The sequence below is a fragment of the Bos indicus x Bos taurus genome, chromosome 19 (assembly GCF_003369695.1).
Source record: "Bos indicus x Bos taurus breed Angus x Brahman F1 hybrid chromosome 19, Bos_hybrid_MaternalHap_v2.0, whole genome shotgun sequence".
Classification (NCBI taxonomy): Eukaryota; Metazoa; Chordata; class Mammalia; order Artiodactyla; family Bovidae; genus Bos; species Bos indicus x Bos taurus.
Genome location: NC_040094.1, coordinates 43,001,545 through 43,012,824, shown reverse-complemented (window position 1 = coordinate 43,012,824; position 11,280 = coordinate 43,001,545). Strand labels below are relative to the sequence as shown.

The 11,280-nt window shown below is 48.8% G+C and overlaps 1 protein-coding gene across 1 annotated transcript; it reads right to left on the bottom strand.

Annotated features, from left to right (window-relative positions):
• Positions 1 to 2,514: 2,514 nt before the first annotated feature.
• EIF1 (eukaryotic translation initiation factor 1) lies at positions 2,515 to 5,094 on the bottom strand. Its single transcript, XM_027517508.1, has 4 exons — positions 4,909 to 5,094; positions 4,041 to 4,204; positions 3,796 to 3,897; positions 2,515 to 3,365 (listed from the first exon to the last, which is right to left on the bottom strand). Exons 1-4 carry the CDS (start codon positions 4,937 to 4,939, stop codon positions 3,321 to 3,323), a joined length of 342 nt encoding a protein of 113 aa, XP_027373309.1. The 5' UTR covers positions 4,940 to 5,094; the 3' UTR covers positions 2,515 to 3,320.
• Between the last annotated feature and the right edge of the window lie 6,186 nt (positions 5,095 to 11,280).

Here is an 11,280-nt window from a genome sequence, read left to right as displayed (position 1 = left end):
ACCACTGGTGCCACGTGGACTCCTTTAAAAATCATTCTTTCATGAGAACCTTTATTATGCTTCCATGCATGCATGTTAAATCATTTCAGTCGTGTCCTACTCTGTGGCCCTATGGACTGTAGCCTGCCAGTCTCCTCTGCCCATGGGGTTCTGCAGGCAAAGATCCTGGAGTGGGTTGCTGTGCCCTCCTCCAGGGAGATCTTCCTGACCCAGGGATTGAGCCCTGATCTCTTAAATCTACGTGCACTGACAGGCAGATTCTTTACCACTAGCGCCACCTGGGAAGCCACAGAGGAATTACACTGTAGGTACCGACGACGTTACCTTTTAGTGTTAAACAGTTAATCATTACGATTTTGCAGTTTTGGAGTCAAGTTTAGGAGATGATACATTTTCCCTTCAGTTCTTAGACCTTTTTTTAGGCCCTTGAAAAGTAGCTGGGACCTGGGCAATGTTTAGCTAATACCCAATACAGCCAAACTATCCTGGGAGAGGCTTAGAATCTGAATTTTCAATAGGTTCTCCCAAGAACAACGCATTTTATCAATCTAAATTGGAGATAAGAGAAGAAACTGCCGAAGTCTCAGTTTATGAGCTAATTTTGAAATAATGTCTTATCTCCTTAAAAGCTAAAATTAGTCAGGGAGCTCTTAATTTCAAAGTAATGGTGAACAGTCAATAGTAAAGTGTTGTTGTTTTCTTTTTAAAAAAACCTTACTGAAAAAAAAATAAAAAAACCTTATTGGAATATAGTTGATTGACAATGTGCTCGTTCCAGGTATAGACATAGTGATTCAGTTACACATATACATATATTCAACCTTTTTCAGATTCTTTCCTATATAGACTTAAAACTTTAATTCCTTTAAAAAAACTTTTATTGTAGTTGATTTACAATGTGTAAGTTTCAGGTGTACAGTATAGTGGTTCGGTTATACATACACTCTTTTTCAGATTAATAGTAAAGTTTTTGACCCTGATGCCACCACAAGGAGGAACTACCCAGGTTAGTAAACAAGGAAGGGCAATTCGAGAACCTTCTGGTACAATGTTTGTTCTGGAATATACTGGGTTTCTTTGACCTATTTATAGATTAAAAATACAACAGGCTTTCATTTTAGCTGACCAGTCTGTAGTCTTTGTCCCTGTTTCAGAGGGTTGGCACTGGGGGCTGATGCCTGGGACTGGGCAGGAGACGGGAGAGGGGAAAGAGGAGGCAGAGAAGTAACTGGGGGTGGGAGAGAAGAACCAAAGAGCAGAGCTGGGATACTTTTTGGCCATAAATTTCATTAACCATCTTGTTAATCACTCACTTTTGGGGCTGGCCCACACAGCATGCAGGACCTCAGTTCCCTGAAAGGGGATCAACTTGTGCTCCCTGCAGTGGGAGGGACTATTTACTACTGGAACATCAGCAAGATCCCTGGGAGACATTCTTTACTCTTGATTCTTTTGCATATTAGTATCAAAAAGCCTTGGCTTGTGGCTCAGGCCACGCAGCCTTTCCACCCAGCCCTCTTCTCCAATTCCCTCTTTCCCACCGTGGGACTGAGTCCCCACTGTTAAATGAGTCACTTAGCACCAGCCTGACACATAGTAAGAAGTACTGCGTCAGGGTCTATGCACGGACTTTGTTCCAGTTAAATGGTCCTACTGTGGCTTCCTCACACACTTTGGGTCGTCACATCTGGGTCTTGACTCCTCCTTGCCTGGAATGCCCTGCTTCAGATGACACCTTTATGGAGCCTTCCCTAGCTTTATAGGGTCTGGATGGGGGTGGTGGGAAAGATTTCCAAATCCTGAGATGCTACAGCTCTTCAGCCAAGCCACTGGTGGCCTGGACCTGTGCCTAGTGTCACAAGCTATGTGGCTGTATGCCAGTCTCACACTCCTATCTGGGGTCAGCATTCGAGCACAGGTTGTCTGCCCAACTAGCCTGAATCTTGAGTCCCATGATTCTTTGCATATACTGAACAGGCAACCTCTGTAAAACATTTAGGTCATCTGGTGGGAAGAGCAGTGGAGCCCGGGGTCCTAGAAAACATGTTAGCACCTACTAGCCTTGCAAATTTCCACATCTCATTTCTCTTAAGCATCAAATAGATGCAATTATGTTGTTATCTCCTGAGATCTACCCAAGTCACGTTGGTTCCACAGACACATTCACTGTCATGGTTCCAAGGTGGCCTCTACACCAATTCATCATACATCCAGGAGGCTAACAAGATGGTCTGGTGACTAAGTAGACAAGAGTTGACTTTTCACGACCATTCTCAGCAGGTCTTTTCAGGACGCTGACTGAGACAACAGAGCGCTGACCAAATGTTTACACAACGGCTAACAAGGCGGGGTGGGGAGTGTGCTTGAAGGGACAAGCTCACTACTTTTTCTTGGCTAAGAGGGTCAGGCCCCAGTTAAGGAGCTGTGGGTCCAGATGTACCCTCTCTTGCCATTTCTGTGGTTCCTCCACATGCATAAGATTGATTATATATTAAACAGAATCTACAAATCAAATGTTTCTGAAAACAAGTTTTATTTAAATAAGGGTTTAAATACATTACATAACATTAAAACTGAAGAGGGGAAAAAACCAAAAAACCAGTTTACTTCACACGGCGTTGGGCAGCTGTTGCCAGTAAGCTGCAAGCTCTACAGCTACGTGACTGGTTAACATTGGTTTGAAATTTGTTCCCTTGTCAAAAGTTTAACTGATAGAAGGTTGGCCTCACATTCTAGTTTGGACATCAATTAGCTAGGACATGTCTGGTCATGAAGACCTTGGTGGCAAGCCAGATGTCCTATCACCTTCCTGGAGGGTGGCTGCTCTAAGTTCTGCCCACCCAGTCACATTGGAGACGTCACGGGATCCTTCCCTGACCACCGAAGGCACCCTCTAGCAGCACAGCTGCCACACCCATCCTCCGCTCTCTGCTTCATCGGGGACTGTTCAGGTGGTGACACTTTCTCAGGGCAGGGAACTTTGCAGAGGGACTGCCGAGGAGCTTCTGGCCAGACATAGCCATCTGTGATCTTGGGGCTCTGGACTTGGCTGAAACATCACTGTTATTGCTTTGTTTCAGGCTGGACACTGCCAGGCGCCTACTGCTTGACCTCTGTTTAAATGAGGGACTTCAAGACTAGACAGCATGGCTCTTTTCAGTTTATTGCATGAAGGAGTTACACTAGTCCAAGTTAAAAGCAGACCCCAAATGGTTACATTATACAAGCTGTGAGGTTTTTAAACTTGTGACAAGGGACAGAAGGGAAATTCTACTCATTGCAAGGAAATCCTCACTTAAGCTTCAGTGAGCCAAAAGCACTTAAAACCCATGAACCTTCAGCTGGTCGTCCTTAGCCAGTCCAATCTGCAAAGGAAAAAAGGGCAGTTTTAAGAGGGAGCACAGTAAAAGCCTCCATTTCTGATGACAACAATCCTCTCTCCCTACTTCTACACTTGGCCAAGAAAGTCCCAGAGCCAAGGTGCACTGAACTCAGGGTACACTCAGTTTAGCATCAGTGGTGTAATAAGATTTTGCCACTTAAGAATAGCCAACCAGACATCCTGTTTTAGTGTCTATGTGCACAACGTCCTTAAACTAGATCCAAGCTAGTAAACTTTAAGGTGGACAAATCCCTCCTTTCCAGAAATACACTATGAACTTCAAAAACTGTTTGGCTTAGCCTTATAAAACAAACTTCTATGTCCCTAGAAAAAACTGAATAGACCAGGCAGATCTGAGATTAGTTAACCAGGGAAGAGGCACAAATGTACCAACAAAAAGCAACAGAACTCACCTCTACCAGGAACTGGCATATGTTCTTGCGCTGGTCACCCTGTAGCTGAATTACTTCTCCATATTCTGGATGCTCAATTACAGTACCATTGCAGGCAAATTTCTGCAAGAACAATACAAGTAAAACAAGTCAGGCCAAGCAACAGTTTGAATGCCGTTAATACCCCTTTCAGTAAATAATACAACTCAGCAGCTCCATGGAGGCAGGGTAAATATGACTTTCCTAAAATCTCATTAAAAACCTACCTTCTTAAACGCCTTCACTAGTTTCTTTTTATCGTAATCATCAGCGATCCCTTGGACAGTAGTAAGGGTCTTCCTGCCGTTTCTCTGTTGAATTCTTATATGGATATAATCCTCAGTGCCAGCAGGAAGCAGATCATCACCCTTACTTGCATCAGCAAAGGGGTCTGGGAAGAAAGGTGAAGCTTGTTTAGTGATGTTGAGCTCAGATGCCACTGCCACCCTTCCACTTGATCTCTTCTGCGTGCAGAAACTGATACTGAAATCGTCAAGGCTTGGTCGGATCAGACATGTTCTTTGTTGGCTCTCCTCGAACAGGTCAGTCCGGGACGGCCAGCTTTCCCAGCCTGGGAGAAAGCCTGGGCTTCCTGCCCCAGGCCCGCCCTGGGAAGCCGATCACGTGTCGGGGGAGCCAGGGCAGGCCGGCGGCGCCCCACCCAGCTGATGCAACCGGCCGGAACCCGAGCTCTAAGGCGGGGCCACACTTCCCGCCCCATTGGCGCGCGCGGGTGTCACTTAGGCTGGCACCGCCTCTCCCTCCCGACACCGTGACAACGGCGGTGACGTACCGGACGTGACGCAGGGGTGGCAGGAGGGGCGGGTGTGGCCCGAAGAGGCCCGGGAGCCATTAGTAAATGCGCCACCCGAGACGCGAAGCCCGCCCAAGGGCTGACCTCCCGCCCGCTCCTTCCGGTCGCGCTCAGGGGCCAACTCTAAGGCCCAGGCCGTGGCCCTACAGCCCGCGGGCCAAGACAGTTCCCCTCCGCCCAAGTTTACGAAGACCTACAACGTTTAGCAGCTTTCTTGGCCCTGTTTGAGACCGGAGCGCCCCACCGGGGCCTTCCTCCCCTCGGGACTTTCTGGGACTTACCGAAAGAGTGGAGGTTCTGGATAGCGGACATACGATACGATTCCTTTTCCTCGGTGGAAACGGCCTGCGGAAGGCGGCGGCGGGAGAAGGCGGGCAGGGGGGACGGAGCGTCGGGAAGCGAGGGGGCTCAAGGGGGAGGCTGCTGAGTCCTCGGCGGCGGCTCAGTGACTGGGGCGGAGGGGCGGCGCCTGTATTCACTTATATAGCCGCCCCTGTGACGCCAGCGCGCTGCCCTCACGTCCACGCCCCACCCACGGCGTTGTGCCCCCTGCGCCCAGCCGCCGCCGCTTCCAATTGGCCTTCGGGCAGGGACGCGAGACGGCGCTTGCGCAGGAACTGTGTTCTGCGGGAGGGCGTCCTCTCGACTAGGGGAGAGATGGAAGGGGGAGGGAAAGGTTGGTCTGTCTAAGCGCCTGCGCAGTGCTGGAGGAGGGTGACAGCGGCGCAGACAACTGGCGGATGTTTCGGTCACGCCTGCGTACTATGATCTGGAGGGTTCTGTCTTCTTGACCCTGTTGCCGGGCGGTCTTTTCGTGGGGGTAGATTTGGCACTCCTTAGAAAGGATTTAGGTACTGACCGTCCCAAACACGACAAATTCCCACTATGTATGAACCCACCCAATTCCCTACTTTACAGATTTACTCTTTGACGGATTTAGGGCGGCATGTTAATGTACAGTAGTGTAACCAAAACCTTATTACTTAGATTAATGTATCATTTAGATGAATCTAATCTAAAAATGGATTAATCTACTTTAAGCTTATCATTTAGATCGTCCAAGGAAAGAATGTCCAGATCATCAGCAGGAGTTCAAGGGAGAGTAACGTTGGTTCTGGGGGCCAAGAAGAATTCACGCACTTAGAAGGGGGTCCTTGGTGTCATACAAATTGTGTGGGGTTGACCTTTCCCAGAGCTTAGTTGAATTATTGCCTTCAAAACAGTCAACCTGGGACTTCCCTTGAGGTCTAGTGGTTAAGACTTCACTGTTCTCAATGCAGGGGCCCAGGTTGGATCCTGTCAGAGATATAAGAGCCTGCATCCCACCGTCTCCAACTCCCCACCCCCCGGGGACCAAAAAAGAAAAAAAGGTCAACCTTTCTTGCACTTTTAGCTTATTAATTGAAATGTTCATAATTGCAGGGGGACATAGCGAGGTTTTAGACTCTAAAGGCGGCCAGAGGTCAGACAGGTAAGATAAAGGAGTGCAGACAGCCAAGTGTGATGTAATGGGGTGTGGTAGGGGCCAGGAGGTGAAAACCAGAGGCTGCACCGCCAGACACCTCTACCCTGTTGTGCTAGATCTTCTTCATGACAACTTGGAAATTCAGATGTTTATATAAAATCTCTTGATTTCTAAAGATTGCCAATAAATTTAATTTTGGGGAAAACTCTGCAAGCCAAATAAAATGTGTGCTAGTCCCAAGGGCTGCTGGTTTATGTCTCTTGATGCTCAGCTCCGTGGAGTCTAGTAGAGGGGAGAGAGACAATAAACAAATAAGATGACAGATTGTGACAGGTGCCAAGAAAGAATTAGGTGACATGAGAGAGTGACAAGGGCTTCAGAAGACCTCTGAGGAGGTGACATCCCAGTTTATGTTTCAGTTCAGTTCAGATCAGTCGCTCAGTCGTGTCTGACTCTTTGTGACCCCGTGAATCGCAGCACGCCAGGCCTCCCTGTCCATCACCACCTCCCGGAGTTCACTCAGACTCATGTCCGTCGAGTCAGTGATGCCATCAGCCATCTCATCCTCTGTTGTCCCCTTCTCCTCCTGCCCCCAATCCCTCTCAGCATCAGAGTCTTTTCTAATGAGTCAACTCTTCGCATGAGGTGGCCAAAGTACTAGAGTTTCAGCTTTAGCATCATTCCTTCCAAAGAAATCCCAGGGCTGATCTCCTTTAGAGTGGACTGGTTGGATCTCCTTGAAGCTTAGAGGGTGGGAAAGAGTCCACTGTGGGGCAAGATGAGAGTCCAGAACATGGAAAGCCCTTGGGGAGGAAAAGCTGGGTTTACTTGATAGGTTTTTGATTCCGTATTTACGAAGTAATCTTTTAAATAATAATTTGGCTTTCTTGAAGTCAGGAGTTGGGTTACCATGGCAAGAAGTCAAGGGTGTCGCAGTCTCACACCCATCCCAGTCTGAGAAGCTAAGAGCACAACCTTCCTCCACGTGGGAACCTGTACTCAGAGACATGGCTCTGCTTGAAAGGGGTTTCGGGAGAGAAAGTGAAAGAGTCAGAACTGGCCTTCTCAGTGAGCATGTATATTTTGTAATATGAAATTTTAAAGTAGCAATGTGGTCCAGCTGATCTTTTCTGTCCTTTCTATGTTATAAAGAAGAAATTGTTTCTCTGCCTCCAGTTTATAAAGATAGATTCTGTTTCTTTTTTCCCCAAAAGTTTTAAAGCTTTGCCTTTTCACATTTAGGTCTTTAAACCACTTGGAATTTTGTGTGTGTGTGGTGTGAGACAGGGCTCTAGTATTTTTCCCTTTGTGGATAGCCAACTGTCCCAGCAACGTTCGTTGACTAATACCTGATTTGTCCTGCCTTCTCTATCATCATCGTATTTCCATTTATGCGTGGATTCATTTTTGGACTCTCGTCTGTTTCACTGGTCTATTTATCCCCAAGCCACAATCTCTCAATTATTGGAGTTTTACAAAAAGTCTTCATGTCCAATAGACGCACCCCTGTTTTGTTTTTCATCAAGATTATCTTGACTTTTGTTGGTCTTAGTTCCCCTTTCGCCTCATGGTGTATCATCACGCCCCACATTCTACAGTGTTCTATGAGGCACCTGAACTTTCTTATCTCAGGGTCTGTACATGTGGTCCCTTCCCTTTTCTTCCCTCTACTTCTCTGTTTGGTGTCTCCCACTCATTCTCTAGGACTCAGCAGGGAGTTTACTCTGTGCCCCCACTTCCTCTATCTGGCATTAGCTAGTGCATTTTGCTTGCCTCTTCCTTGAACTGGCTACATAAATTGCTGAGCCCGGTACAAAATGACAGCGTGAGGCTTTTTGTTCCAAAACGGTTCAGAATTTCAAGACAGTGACAGCAAAGCCAAGCACAGGGCTCTCCTGAGTACGGGGCTCTGTGTGATGGCACAGGTGGCGTGCCCATGATCCGACTCTTCCTGTTCCCTTATTTATGTCCCTGCTAGACTGTGAGTTCAAAGGAGCTGGGTACATGCCTGTCTCCTTTTCTGTGTATGCACAGTAGGTGCCTTCACACAGTGGGTGCTCAGTGATTGTCGAACAAACAGGCATTGTAGGTGTCACTGATCACGGTTCTTGGCCCTCAGTAGAAACTGATAAGAGGCCAGATGAAAAATCTAGGCAAGGCTTTATTGGGGCCCCTGCTGCAGCATGGGAGAGCAAAAACAAGCAACAAGTTCTCTTCTTTGCTCCCCGAGGAGGGGTGAGTTGGTTCTTTGTGTGGACAGAGGGTAGTGGCATATCCATGGGTTGGGCCAGATGGGAGGCTTAGGTGGTTTGCCCACTTCATTGGTGGTGATGTGTGCCGGGCCTTGAGCACTACCCTGCTTTTGCTCCCAGCTCTTCAGAAGTGGCAGTTAGGTTTTTGGTCTTTTTGTTATCTTGTTGTCCATAATTTGCCCCAGTTGTACTTGCATTCAGTTATTTTATTATTTTTTTACACAGTTATTTTTAGTTCCTTAGAGTTTCTTTGTGTTTTGTTGCTTGATACATTTGTCCAGGAGCAAGCACTTCAGCAAAGGGTCCCAGGTCCTGGCCTGTCTCACAGGTACTCAGTGGTAGGGATGACCGACCCCTGGCTCCAGGCTGTAGCCTCTGCTGCCCTTTTAGAGAGTCCTGGGGTGAAGCATTGGGAAAAGTTCTTCTCAGAGGCTGGGCTCCATGGCAAGCTGCTGGATCTGGCCTCCTGGTGCAGGGCAGGGAGGGTGGCCCTAGATAAGCACATTCCCCAGCTCTTGTTGCAGGGACCTGATGTCCAGTTGACTGTAAATAGTTATTGCCACAAACACACACAGGCTTCACTCTGGGCAGGCTGCAGTTCAGAGGCCAAGCCTGGAGCAGGTAGGACACCAAGTTCTTGGTTACTACCGACTTTCTAGGCCCTGCTCGCCTCGCTGGGACTCCATTGTATCCCCCCGAAGGAGGACTCAGGAATTTCTAAGACCTTTGCCAGGTCTACAGTCCATAGCTCTGTGCTCCCTGCTGGGAACATTTCCAAGGAGAGGTCTATAAGAATCCACTGTCCAGTGTGGAGATTGCTTCCAGCCCGGAGAGCTTGTGGAGTACTGATGGAGCCAGGATGAATTTGTCTGAAAGTGACATCTGTGCCTGCTGACAATACTGACTGATTTATTACCGTGCTCGTAGTTTTGAGTCCTGGCAGGACACGGAGCATGGGCTACCTGAATCTGAGTATCACCTCTACCTCTTCCTGCCTGCGTGACTCAGTCTCCCAGCCTCCATTTTTTTCCATCTGTACAGAGGGATACTCACACGTTTTCTCTTAAGTTTTTGAGGGGATTAATGGCACCCCACTCCAGTACTCTTGCCTGGAAAATCCCATGGATGGAGGAGCCTGGTAGGCTGCAGTCCATGGGGTCGCTAAGAGTCGGACACGACTGAGTGACTTCACTTTTACTTTTCACTTTTCATGCATTGGAGAAGGAAATGGCAACCCACTCCAGGGTTCTTGCCTGGAGAATCCCAGGGACGGGAGAGCCTGATGGGCTGCTGTCTATGGGGTCACACAGAGTCGGACACGACTGAAGTGACTTAGCAGCAGCAGCAGCAAAGAGAATATATGATAGGGTAAAAATGTTACATTATTAAATCACTAAGTAGATTATGCCAGATTCTCACCAAAGAAGGGAGAAAGAGCGAGCGAGCTCCTCAGAATGAGGCAAACATGGGCATCTCTCTGGGGTGAGCTCGGAATGTGGCAAGGGCATGGCTGTGTGGGACACCTGGGGACCCTCAGCCTCGATTAAAGTTCCCCAGGGCTCTGAACTTGGCATGCAAGCAGCAGACTCTCCCACCAGGAAAGGAGCACATCTTCTGGGGAAATAGGTGTCTCCATGGTAACCAGGGTAGATGGTTGATCTGGTCCAATGGACCTCCCCGTAGCTCTGGTGCTAAAGAAAACTCTGACCTAGAGGGAACCCCAGGGATCACTGGAGGCCCTGTCACACCCCAGGTCGGATTTCTGAGCAGCTGGTGGGATAACTGGCACAGGATTTAACTTGCTTGAAAGTCAAATAAATGCTCTCTTTCTTGCTTTCCTTATTTGGGAGCTACCGGTTATGTATGTACATGTTGGGAATCATGCCCCCTCACCCTTCCTCAGTGAATGAAGTCTGCTGTTCTTGTCACTTGGAAAAGGAGGCAGACCTGGGCTTGCTGTGGCTCTGACCACCTAGATTGCACGGGATTGTTGTGAGATGTGCGTTTCCTCGATCATCTCTTCAGCCTCCCTGCACCCAGGGTTGGGTACTGGGAAGTGACACAAGGGACCCTTTATGGGGTATTGGAAACGATCTCGATCTTGAGACTGGTGGTAAAAATTCCTGGAGCCTAGTATGCTTTACTACCCTCCAACCAACCCGCCGCGCTGCCCCGCCCCGCCCCCGGCCCTCGCTGCCTCCCCCCGCCCCCTGCCCCACTGCCAGGCTGTTTTCTTCTTCTTTTTGGCTGCGCTGGATCTTTTTTTAAAATTTATTTTTAAAAAGTGTTTTATTTGTTTATTATTTTTGGCTGCGCGGGGTCTTCATTGCTTTTTGCTTGCAGGCTTTCTCTAGTCGCGGTGAGTGGGGGCTGCTGTTCGTTGCGGCACGGGGACTTCTCACTGTAGTGGCTTCTCTTGTTGCCGGAGCACGGGCTCTAGGCACACGGGTCAGTAGTTGTGGTGTATGGGCTTAGTTGCCACTAGGCATGTGGGGTCTCAGTTTCCCGACCAGCGATTGAACCCATGTCCCCTACACTGGAAGGCGGGTTCTTAACCACTGGACCACCAGGGAAGTCCCACCAGGCTTTCTTCTTGTCACGTTTCCTCTCATAGTCCCCCGAACTACGTCCCTTGCCAGGGACTCCTGCTCAGTTCTTCTTTGCTGGCAGAGCATCTGCCTTCCCCATCCTGCCTTCTGCTCCTTCCCCCTCCCCTGGGATCCTGCAGAGGATGGGATGGGATGAGGGGAGGCAGCTTTGCTTAGGGAGGGAGTTACAGGCCAGAGTCCCTGGCTCCCCTTCCCTGGGCAGGCCAACTGCAGACTTGCTTGTGGGGAGGATTAAGTGTAGCCTGGTCTCATGGAGGAAGCCAAGAAGGGCCAGGCCTGGTGCCCATTGTCAGAGAGTTCACAGCCTGCCAGGGTTCGGAAGATGTC